General features: G+C 37.7%; 1 protein-coding gene across 1 annotated transcript in view; it reads right to left on the bottom strand.

Moving 5' to 3' along the window:
• Positions 1-12,357, bottom strand: part of snx29 (sorting nexin 29) — a 227,934-nt gene that overhangs the window by 178,398 nt on the left and 37,179 nt on the right. The window contains exon 14 of the mRNA XM_016270687.1: positions 7,524-7,609. Within this exon, the coding sequence (XP_016126173.1) occupies positions 7,524-7,609 (86 nt within the window). The remainder of the gene's footprint in view (positions 1-7,523; positions 7,610-12,357) is intronic.

Below are 12,357 nucleotides of genomic sequence, written 5' to 3'. Positions count from 1 at the left end.
TTTCTTTATTAAGTTAATTTAGAAATATGTTTGCAACATTTTATGTTTGTTAAATTCAAGTTGTTGTTTTTTTCAAAGTAACGACCATGCGGCCAGCGGCGGACTGTGTTGAGCATATATGTTTGATCAATTTAGCCTTCTCAAATCAACATGACTCTATAGACATAAAAAACTTCATGCAATGCACAATATTAATTTAAAAATTTTACCTAGATAAAGGTGTGCTGTTAGACGCATATATACAGTCGTTTGTGTGGAGAGTGGAAGCTGAAGCGCGCTTTGCAGGACATGGAGGTGCCAGCATCGCGATCACTTGCATTTTTTTATCATTAATATTATCATTATCATTATTAACTGTCTTGATATTTACTTTGAAAGCTGAAGCTCACGATTATGGTAAGGGGTGTTACATTTCCGACGCGTGCTTGTGGTGTTCGGCCAATCACAATGCACTGGGTCAGCTGGCCAATCAGAGCAGACTGCGCTTGTCAAAGGAGGGGGCTTTGTTGAAAACAACGTTTGAGAGAGGCGGGGCATAGAGGCGCTACAATAACGTACAGTATTTGAAAAATAATGTGTTTTTTTAACATTAAAGCATGTCAACATATTCTGTTACACCAAATACACAAAATAATGATCTTTAAAAAAGCATCATATGACCCCTTTAATCAAACAAAAAAATGAATAAAGAAAAATCACTTTTGTAGATTTAACACAGATTTATTAGATTTAATTTATACAATGAATCAAAACAAAAAAACGCATAAAGAAAAATCACTTTTGTAGATTTAAAACAGATTTATTAGATTTCATTTATACAGTGAAGACTATGCAGTGTTATTTTACTTTTGATTATTCAATTTCTGTACCTGAATACTGTTAGACTTACATGAAAAAATATAAAGAACTGTTTATTTCATTTGAATCTTTGTTCTATTATATTTATCTATGCTTGTAATTTGTTTATTTTCTATGCTGATTTACTCACCTACAAAATCACCCCAATCATTGATTTTTTTCCCCCCCAAATAGAGCTACTCAAGTCATCTGGTGATTTTTTTTTTCATATCACAATATATATCGCAGCAAAACAAAATATCACAATGTGAGTTTTTCCCAATATCGTGCAGCCCTACAATGAAGGTTTTATGATGATTACTTGTTCAAAGTTTTACACCCTAGAAATATATGTGTATCAATTCAGAGTTATCAGAGCTGGCATCATGCAGAAAAATTTTAGTGAGGAAACAATCCTGCTGCACTACTGCTCTAAAAAAAATTAATTTCAAGAATTTTCATTCTGATGTCTTTATTTACCTGTCTCGCCTTGTGCTTTTTATTTGAGATTGAACTTCACTGACATAACGGCTTGAGTAATGATGAGCAAATGTAGTCCACCCTCTGCCCTTTTTACTCGCCTGTCTGTTTCTCTCTCTCTCTCTCTCTCTCTCTTTCGGGTGGCACGGCAGGACCTGAATCACAAAATAGTGCTGGAATCACACTCTGACTGTCAGTGGAGATCTCGAGGTCCACCATAGCCAAGAACCAGAGCGTCCGCTCTGTCGCCGGAGGGGAGCATCTGTGGAGACGTCGGAGGATGGCTTGACAGTAAATGAAAAATAACCACAGGCAATAGAAGTCATCGCTGTCCAGGTGCTCTCACCGAGGTATCTGCTGTACACCTGCCCAGCCTCTCTATCTTTAGGCACGACGGCTGTGCAATAACGGACACGAGTTATAAGGTCCCTGTTTAACCTGCGGGCGAGGATTAAAATGTTCATTAACACCGTTCATTAACAGGTGATCAGGTACGTCATCCCCCTTGCTGAAGACCACCTGGCCCCACCTACGAGGCCACTCATTTCACTCTGCTGCGAACGCACCCCTCTGATTAATAAAGACCAAGCTCTCTCACACATGACGGGGATCCGCATTAGTCAAAGTAAACACAATAACCCACACGGCTGCACACTCATCTACACCTCTCCACCGAAGCAGAGGCGCGAACAACAAAACGTCTTCACTTCCAGAGCCCAACAGAGATGAGTAAATACAATCCGCCGTGTAATGAATTCGAAACATGAAATTATTAACGCTTTTCTGGCTGCACTAGAGAAGAATGGCCTTCATTGACTCATTAACTGTGGCTGTCATTGGAGAGAGGCGAAAGCCCGGCACGTTTATTCATTTTTAAATAGCACCCTGATCCATTTCCTGAACTAAGATTCATTTAGCCTGTCAGAGGCTCTGTAATGAATGCATTACAATTCAAGGAGGGCTGATGGAGCAATGAATCCATCGCAATTTGAGTGCCAAAATCTTACATGGTGATAAACCTGGGCAGCATATGAATAGTTTGAGAGTGTAAACTATATCTGATGAAGAACTAACTTACTGTGTAGTATACACTGAAAAAAATGTATATTCCAGCACGAAGCGTCAGTTTAATGTTGAAAGAGAGTGAGGTCAAATGAAGCTGCAAATCATTTAATATTAGTCAACTGTTTCACGATAGAAATGTTAAATGTTAATATATCCAGTGATGCAAACTACTCAACTTTTTTTCTCAAATATGGCCATTTTGAGAGAGAGAGAGAGAGAGAGAGATTTAAGTTGCTTGTGTGAATTGCTTGCATCTGTCTCTCTGTACAAACAATGAAGCTGAGTTTAGTTTCATAAAAAAACAGCGATTTTACCCCCCTCATTGCTGAGAAATATAATGTAGCGATTCAGTATCGATTAATAAAAGTCGCAAGGCAGTGCTGACAACAAGTTTATGAGCTCCTGAATGTTTCTGTTTGCACAGTGCGATCTCCGATCTCTGTGTGCAAGTGGGGTGTGTGTGTGTGTGTGTGTGTGCGCGCATCAAATAAAGCAGCGCATTAACTCTTTCCACGCCAAACACATAATTTTCTGTTATTCATGAGACAACTCTTCCCTGCCAAACATGGAATTTTCCGGGTTTCCGCGTTCTCATTGTTATAGGCTAGGGGGCGCTATTATGCATCTCCTGAATGAGTCTTGAAAGCGCAGATCAAAAACACAGACCAAGAGGACACAGAAACGAGCGATCTCATATGTATGCATATGCACATGAAAAAGAATAAGATCATCAACACTAACCGCATATACTGTATATGAAAACTGCCTAATGTTACAGAGTGAAATGTCAATCCATGAAGTCGTAAAGGACTGTGCAAGCTTTGGGAGTGCTGATGGAAGCCATCTAGCATACTGCATCTTTGCTCTGATAAAATTACTGATGAATATGATCCAGATGTAGTATTTGATAAAAATTTGATTTTCTCAGCTTTTTGCTCAAAATGTTGCTTTTTTATGAAACCTACCTGCATTCAAGTGTTGATAAAAAACAAAGCTTGAATCTAGAATAAAACAGATTTTTTTTTTGAAAGTAAAGGGTCTGATCTTTATTTTACTGTATTGCATGTTCAGATATTCATACAACAAAATATTCTGGAGGCCATGAAATTTTTAGTGAAAATCAGCAAAAACGCTGGCGGTGGCTGGCAACTTTTTTCAAAAACCCTGGTGGGAAAAGAGTAAATATAGAATGGTGATTAAACTGAACAGTTTTAATGCACAATTGGCCTTGTTACACACACACATTCAGTGGTGTTCAGTACAGTCATGTTGTACATCTGTTATTAAAGAACCTTGGAAAAGTATAAAGTGCCCCTATTATGGGTAATGAAAGGTTCATATTTTGGTTTTGGGAGTCCCCAACAACAGGCTGACATGCATACAAGGTCAAAAAACACTTTCATTGTCTTATAATATGCAATTATTTTTACCTTACTTGCTCAACGACTCCTAAACGATTCGCTCAACAATTAATTTTTCCAAACCCCTCCATTGCGTGACGCTAATCTGCGGTGATTGGTCCAATTCATCTCATTTTTATTTCATCATGCCTGTAATGCCTGATAAGGCAGTGTTTGTGAGCGCAGTGCTGCTTTGTGTACAGCGTTATCGGGGAAACAGCTATTTTTACTGCTCCAAAAGCACCATCTAAGTGGCAATGAATACATTTTCATTCAGACCAACACGAAAAGACCAACAAGTGGGCAGGCAATATGTTAATGTTTCATGTTGACATCAACATGAACCGGCTTGGGATTCGTTTTAAAAACGACTCATTTCAGTGATTCAGAGTTGACTCTTTCTTTTGAGAGACAATAACTTTATACACGGTGCACTTTCAGATTTAAAACATTGCCGGATGTTTTCATTCACTTAGAGCTGTGTTACACACTGCATGAAAGGTAATTTTCAAAAATCCATAATAGGGGCACTTAAAAAAAACAATTTATGAAAAAATGCTTCAGAAACTATTTAAATGAAAATCAAATATTGATTTTTTTTCTTATCATTTAAAAATGCTTATGTAATATATAAATACAGCATGCATTTTTAAAAAATAAGGAGGGGGAGGTGATATTGGCACAGTGGTTAACCAGAAAAATTTTAAATGGCATGTCATGTCGAAAAGTTTGCAAACCCCTGCTTTAAACAAAAAAAAAGTTGCTACTAAATGCCAAGCCACACTTACCAATAGCAAAAGTCCTTAAATAAGGAATGAGTTAATGAGTTAGAAAAAAGCTAGAAAAGTATGAAACTTCTCTGAAATGGTGCCAACTGTCAGCTAAAAAAACAACAGTGTGTTAGAATGCTAATTAGAAAAAGCTAAATAATCTATATAAAATTGCTGACCACATTAATTAACTATTTGGTTGTTGGACAACTAGTCAAACACAGCGACCCATTCCTTTTTCTAACTACACAGATACGTTTATATTATAACGAATGCTACCATCCATCAACAAGAGACAAATGTAGGGTTCTCTCAACTTGGGTTATCCCAGAACTGATGACTCTCCCTTTGACCCACATTTCTGGAGAAAAGAACAGAAACAAAAAACCTAAACCCCCAGCTTTTTCTGCTCTCTTTGCAGCCTCTGCAAGTGACAAGACACTTAACCTCTCCTCATTTGCATGATTTCCTGTTCACTTCCAGTGCCTGATAAAAGGATATTTGATATGGGAATGAAAAAGTTTCTTCAATTTCACATTTTGGTGGAGCGAGGGTTTATCTAATTGCATGCTCTAATCCAACACTCGCAATACCGTGATAGCAGTTCAACTTTGGGGAGACGCAAGGAATTCTTTTTTTAACATATCATGATCTTACAGCAAAACTTTCAAAAGAGCTCATATCATGTGCGCACAGTCTGACAGAACATGAAAAAGTCTCGTATTGTGCGCTTGTATATCAATTTGATGTGTCCGTACCATCCTTTCCAGTTGCTGTTCAACATCAAAGTCAGAGTACAGTACGGACACATCATTAGCCCAGAAGACATGGAGGGAGGAATCATTTAAGCCCTGTTCTACAATCTAGTGAGCTGCCTCGCTGTCTACAGTCTACACAGGCAGCACCTTAACAGTCTCAGAACCTCATATGTGCCTATGTACCTACATAGGCAGCGCACCATACAAAGAGTGTTGCATGCAGAAAACTTAAATAGAACAGTCTGACGCTAATACTGAAAAAATGAAAATGAAACTTATTTACTTAAAACTAGTGCTGTCAAACGATTAATCGCGATTAATTGCATCCAAAATGAAAGTTTTTGTTTACATAATATATGCGTGTGGTGTACACTGTGTATATTTATTGTGTATATATAAATACATACATGTAAATACATGTAAATATTTTCAAAATATATATTAATCACGATTAATCGTTTGACAGCACTACTTAAAACTGTATGTTGTAATAAAAGTCAAATTCGATTAACTGAGTATGGAAGCTTGTTTCCACCACAGGAAAAAAAATTTAAAAAGGTAACTGCAACCTTTTCTCTCACAATTTAGGCTTTTTTTCTCTTGATAAATTTGAAATTGCAAGTTAAAATGTCAGAATTGCAAGATATAACTTGTGACTGCGAATAAAAGTCAGAAATGTGAGATAAAAAGTCACAATTACCTTTTTTTGAGAGATGTAAACTCAGAATTGTGAGAAAGTCATTCAGAATTCTGAGTTTATATCTTGAAATTAAATTAATTTTCAAATAATTAAAAACAATTTTTTTATTAAATTAATTGTATAATTTATTTTTCATAAATATTTGAAAAATAATTAATTTACAAAGAACTACTTCAATTCATAAATACTCGTTCAATAATCGTAAATTTAAAAAATTACAATGGCATTTCTCTTGTTCGCCTATTTAGATTCATCTTATCACTACAGCTGGTCACAATGCATTCTGGGAATGCATATTCTGTGAAGGATACATGTAATGATATCATAAAATGTTGCTAAAACGTCATAATATTTGATTAAAAAGAAGGCAGGCAAGGAATGCCTATGCCTAACATCAAGTTGGGAGCACATCTTCAATGGTTTAAAACCCAGCCTCCATAGGCAGCTCACTGGGTTTTCGAATGGAGCATTAGACTCGCATGTGGTCGCCTCTATTTTTCTAGTTTTATTTCTTGCAGCAACAGAGAGAGAGAAAGCCAGATAGACAGCAAATGGGGAAATTTGCAACAATAGTGCTGCTCGGTGCATCCACAATGGAGCCATAATAGACCCGGCACACGCAGCATGATCCGGCCGTATAAAACTCTTTATTAGGCATCCGTTTGGGGTTTCTCTGAGGCTTACTCTCATGTGGGACCACACTTCCACACACAGATCTGACTGATACTGTAATACGTATCACGTATTGTAATACATGCAATGACGAGCTGGGAGAGCTGCGACTGCTGATCTGTGAAGATGAGCATGTTTGTCAAATCCATTAAAGAGATGCAGTCATAAAGGTTCGCAACCAATTGTTGCTGGGTGTGCATCACCCAGTTATCTGGATTTATCGAAAGGGCTGAAACGCAAACAACCCACACTGGAATTTTGATAAACGCTTCGCATTTCAGCTCCTGTAAGGCACACGTTTACTTTGCATATGAGAGCCGTGCTACCACACTAAACTTACTGCATGGAAAAATCTTACAATGTTCATCTGATGCAAGCTGTTGATGAAATGATGTAAAGATAATTGAAATTCCCACCAAATTGCAGAAAAAAACTGTGAAATTATAGACACAGGCTGTTCAAACATATGACAGCATCCCACAGAGGGATGTCATGTCATTCATCACACACATGCTAATAGTCTGCAGACGCAAAGGAACAACTGCAACGCAATATTTCAATTTTTTTTAACAAAAATGTTTGGGTCCCTTCTAAACCCTCCAGGGGATTGGATTGTCTGCAGATACAATGCATCACTGCACAGATAACTGTGGGGGGGTTTTTACACTGAAAAATATTAACAGTCCTTTTTCCTCCACAAAATCATTCATGTTTATGTATCTGACTTTAACTAGGTGGTTTTATCTGGTTACAAGTTTTAAAAAACCACCAAGTATATGAAAATGGCTGCAAGGTGGCCACATTTCGTTAAACATGCTATGGTATGAGAACACTGCCTTACCGTCATTGCCTTGGCTGCCTTCTCTTTTCAGCATTTGGACAGCTCCAACATACTTCTTCAGCTGGACCTTCAGAACTTCGTTTTCTCTAAAATTGTAAAAAATAAAAGAGATGAAATATGCATAGAAGCTGGTGAGTTCAAAAAGACGCTACTTTATAATAAAAACGAGAGAAACATCATGTGGAGTTATTTTACAATAAAAGCAATGCTTAACATGCTATTAATTAAAATATGATTACATTGACATGGATTACATTTTTTATTAAAAGTTGTTTTAAGTTTTATCATGTTCTGTAATTGTTAATAAATGATAAAAAAATACATTAAAAACATTTTTATCAGGGATGTCTGGATCATGTTTTTTTGCACCCACAATCTGATTCAAGTCACTGAATATTGAGTATACTTGTATTTTTCTAGGGTTTAGTGCACACTTCAAGTATAATAAAGTTACAAAGTTATTAAAATCAATTCAATTTATACAGGGATCAGCAGAGAGTTTCTCATGGCCACTGGCTTAAATGTAAAAAAAAACATTTATAAATAAAAAATAACAATTACTACAGTGTGTATAGTGTATATGTATGTATACATATATACAAATAGACATTGGTAGATGTAAACATGTTACAATGGTAGATATTGTAAACCGACTGTGAGGTCACAATTATGAATATGGGACTACTGATATAAACGTCTTGTATTTTATATGTACAATAAGCAGAATAATTGCAACAAAGAAGGAAAAAGTGGAATTAATTGCAATTTCACTTTCACTTTTTTAATGTTAGTTAGTGTGTAATGTTGCTGTTTGAGCATAAACAATATCTGCAAAGTTACGAAGCTGAAAGTTCAATGTAAACCGAGATATCATCTTTTTTTTTTTTTAAACAAAGCATTAACACATGTTAGACTGCACCCCATAAACACAATCAAGCCTAGAAAAAAACAAGGTTAGAAAGCATAAAGCTCGCTGTGGCAGAATGCCAGTCTGTCCAGTCAGTCAGGTCCAAAGCAAGACGCAACCCATAGCAACACATTATGACAACAACATCTGATGGCAGATTAAAGTAAATGGTAAATAAATGACTTTCGAGTGAAACACCGGCTCCTGTGTCAGCAGCACCACACGCATACGTTATGGTACTCTAATGAATATGCATCAAAAACTGACATAGAAGAGAAGAAATTGTTGAATAAAGTAATTATTTTTGTTTTCTCTGCACACAAAAAGTATTCTTGTAGCTTCAGAAAATTACTGTTAAACCACTGATGTCACATGGACAATTTTATTGATGTCCTTACTACCTTCCTGGACCTTGAACGTGGTAGTTGCGTGGCTGTCTATGCCGGATCAGAAAGCTCTCGGATTTCATCTAAAATATCTTAATTTGTGTTCCGAAGATGAACAAAGGTCTTATGGTTTTGAAACGACATGAGGGTGAGTAATTAATGACCGAATAGTTCAAATGTTTTGGTGAACTATCCCTTTAACTGCACTTAACATGATTAACTACTATTAAAATCACAGAAAACTGAGGTTTTTTTTTTTTTTTTTTTGATTCACAGCCCCAATTAAAATAAAACTCCACCACTATTTGTAATAACAGCTTGCATCTTCCATAACAAACAGAACTGCACCACTGAAACAAATTTAATTCATTTAGGAATTACAGGGAAATAATGCATAAAAGGATATTCTAACATCATCCAACACTATCCTGACATTCAGGATGTATGTGCAGTATGCATGAGAAGCCCACTGAGAGACTCCCACAGCAAGCTCCCCACTGAATTCAATTCCAGGAAATACTTTACACAAAGTTTAATAAGGTTGTTCTGGTGAGCGAGATGTGTGTGCGTGCATATGCGTGCTTGCTTACAAGCCTTGTTACTGGTGGTTTGGGAAAATCAATCAGAATCAATCCAGGTTGTGCTTCTGTGAAAAATATCCCTTCCTATTCCACCAGGATGCCTTTTGTAATTCGCTTATCACTGCCCATTTTATACCCTTCAATAGACGGAGAGAATGAAGGAGATCCAAAGGCGTCTGGCAGGCTCTCAAAGGAGGGGATTTGGCCGTTTTTCGCTCCGGCGAGCTGCGCACGATTCCGCAGCGATTTAATTAAAGCAACAGCTTCTCTATAGGGAGGACTCGGCAAGTCAGGTGTGCCACATTGATCTTTTCCATTGCCCCTGCAGAGCGAGCCACAGTATGCACACATGCTAGTGGACTCATATTAAAAGACTAACATCCAGCACTCTACTTAATGAGTGCCACCTTGAACAGACACTTAGGGTGGGTTGCACCAACAAGGATTAATGTAAGCAAAGTTTAGAGCTAATCAAGGATTAGTTGATCAGGGTTTTATTTTAAATCGATTACCACTTCATTTTAAACACAGATGAACAAATCGGGGATTAGAATTCTAACCTGTATTTAAAAAATCCATCTACGATTAATTTTCTCCACCATGATATATTTGCCATTCGAATTAAACAGTAACAATGTTAATATTCCTTATGTCTCTGACATAAATTGCTTTTGTCGATAAAGGAAATAAACTTGTAAAATGTCAGCAGTCTTTATAAATTGCTACGTAGTGAGACCCTTGCTCAAACAGCTGATCAAGCAAGCAATGAAAACTTTGAGGCAGTGCATACGGATTTCATAATCTTGGAACTATATTTAAATTAGGGCTGGGCAAGTTAATGCGTTATCGCGTTAAAACATTAATTGATTAACGCCGACAATTATTTTATCGTGCTTTTTTATTATTATGAAAGTCCAATGCTCACTGGCTCTGAATACACAAACCATGGGTCACGGGAGGGGCGGGATGTTGATCAGTACTGGCTTGGGATGGGTGTCACCACGCGTCTCAACAAATGAGAGCATTTGGGGTGGGCCTAAGACTGCAGCAGTGCTCACATGAAGTGCTCACAACTTCATAAGTGGGAAATAGGAAGTTTCCAATAGCACGTGAAGACAGCAGAGAAGCGCTCTCGCTCAGCACAGTGGAGTGCATCGTTTTGTTAACTTTGTGGTTTATTATTTTGAGTCGTTTGGGACACGGTAACACACACGGCCCTCTCACTGCTTTACAGATCTATCACTTTTGCCGCTCAGAACTGTTCACGCAATCATGCTGCACGTATCAGAAGTTCAGCGCTCGGGTGCAGTTAGCGCTCACACTCACTGATCTATATATAACTGAACCGCGCTCTGGCCCACCTCTTCCAACCGAGCGTGGCACGGAGCGATCACACTACATGCATACCGCGCCCGAGCCCAAGTGAACCGCGCTCTGGCCCACCTCTTCCAACCGAGCAAGGGCCGGCTAAACGAACTGCGGCAAGGAGTGATAACACACTAGTCAAACGAACCAGGCTTTGGGGGTCAGACGTGCTCGGGCACAGCTAAGATTGCCTAGTGTGATACACCCTTATTCTCCCGCATCCCGCACACACACACGAGTATCTACCCGCCCACACTCGCCCATCAAGTGTTGTCCTGCGCCACACTCTACTGCGTTATGTCCCGCGATAGTGCAGGTCTCTACTCGGAAGGTGCCTGTTATAATGTTATGATCAAGGCTCTGGACTCTGAGCATAACTTGTTTTTCTGTAACAAACTATAAAATATTTTCTATAAAAACGTCAATGCCCTGGCAATGGCAAATAGCTTTGGTTTTATATTTAATTTGATTACATTAATCTCGTTCTCGGGCGTGAGAAACGAGAGGCGCAGCCGCGATCACTGGTGCTCACTTCATCATCACTGTTGCCGTTAAATGCTATAGGTACAGCATATTCCTGTCTTCTTTTCTTTGTCGTATGCCGAAGATGCACCGGCATGAGTGACGAATCCACATCCCGGTCTCGATAGCAGACGCAAATTTACAACGGGCTGCAAAGTCAATGCGCTTTAATTTTCATTTCTATTTGTAATAAACACCTCTCTGAGACCTGACGACTCACCCACAGTTCCTGTCTTGGTTCAATCAGCCACATATTGTAACTGTAGGTGCACTTTATTTTATTTAAATCTCCTCACCTGTAAATTTAAAGTTAATCCCTAATTGAGATTTAAATCTGAGTAGGGATGCATCGATCCGATGCTTCAAGCACATCATTCTGCACTCGGGATGCGCATAAGCGCTTTGTGCCGCACTGTATTGGAGTCATACACTTTAGTATTATACATTTGCGCAATGAAAGATTATCAATAGTCTTTTTTGCTCTGTTCTATCGATCATATGTTGCGCACATGCTTTTTCTAGAATAACTTTTTCTGCTGAATTATCCACTAACCTAGTTTATAATAGTATTTTTGTCATAGATTATAATTGTATATGGTTTCATTTGTTATTTTTCATTCAAATGAAGTTGTCTATATATAGCAGATTGTGTTTAACACACACAAGAGTGATGATCAGGTCAACCCACAGAAGTATAGAAATTCTACATTGATTTAAAAAAAAAAAAACTGTGCTGGTATCGGATCAGAATTGGCCAATACTCAGAATCTTTGGGATCGGATCGGATCGGTTCTGAAAAAATGGTATTGTTGCATCCCTAAATCTGAGTTTAGTCATGTAGCAACAGGATTCATTTTAATCTATCCTAAATATAAAATAAATCCAGAATCAAACTGATGGTTTAAATGTAAACCTGTTTATTTTTAAACAAGGTTTAAAGATTGGTGCAACAGAATTGTTAGATAAACCTTGATTTAAACTAGATTTAAGCTTAATTATTATTGGTGCAACCCACCCATAATGTCATTCTCTCCAAAGTAATAGTTGCATTAGTCTAAAAGGTCTAGACTTAA

Source organism: Sinocyclocheilus grahami, unplaced genomic scaffold (assembly GCF_001515645.1).
Source record: "Sinocyclocheilus grahami isolate Dianchi unplaced genomic scaffold, SAMN03320097.WGS_v1.1 scaffold57.1, whole genome shotgun sequence".
Taxonomy (NCBI): domain Eukaryota; kingdom Metazoa; phylum Chordata; class Actinopteri; order Cypriniformes; family Cyprinidae; genus Sinocyclocheilus; species Sinocyclocheilus grahami.
This window is presented reverse-complemented; position numbering and strand designations above follow the sequence as displayed.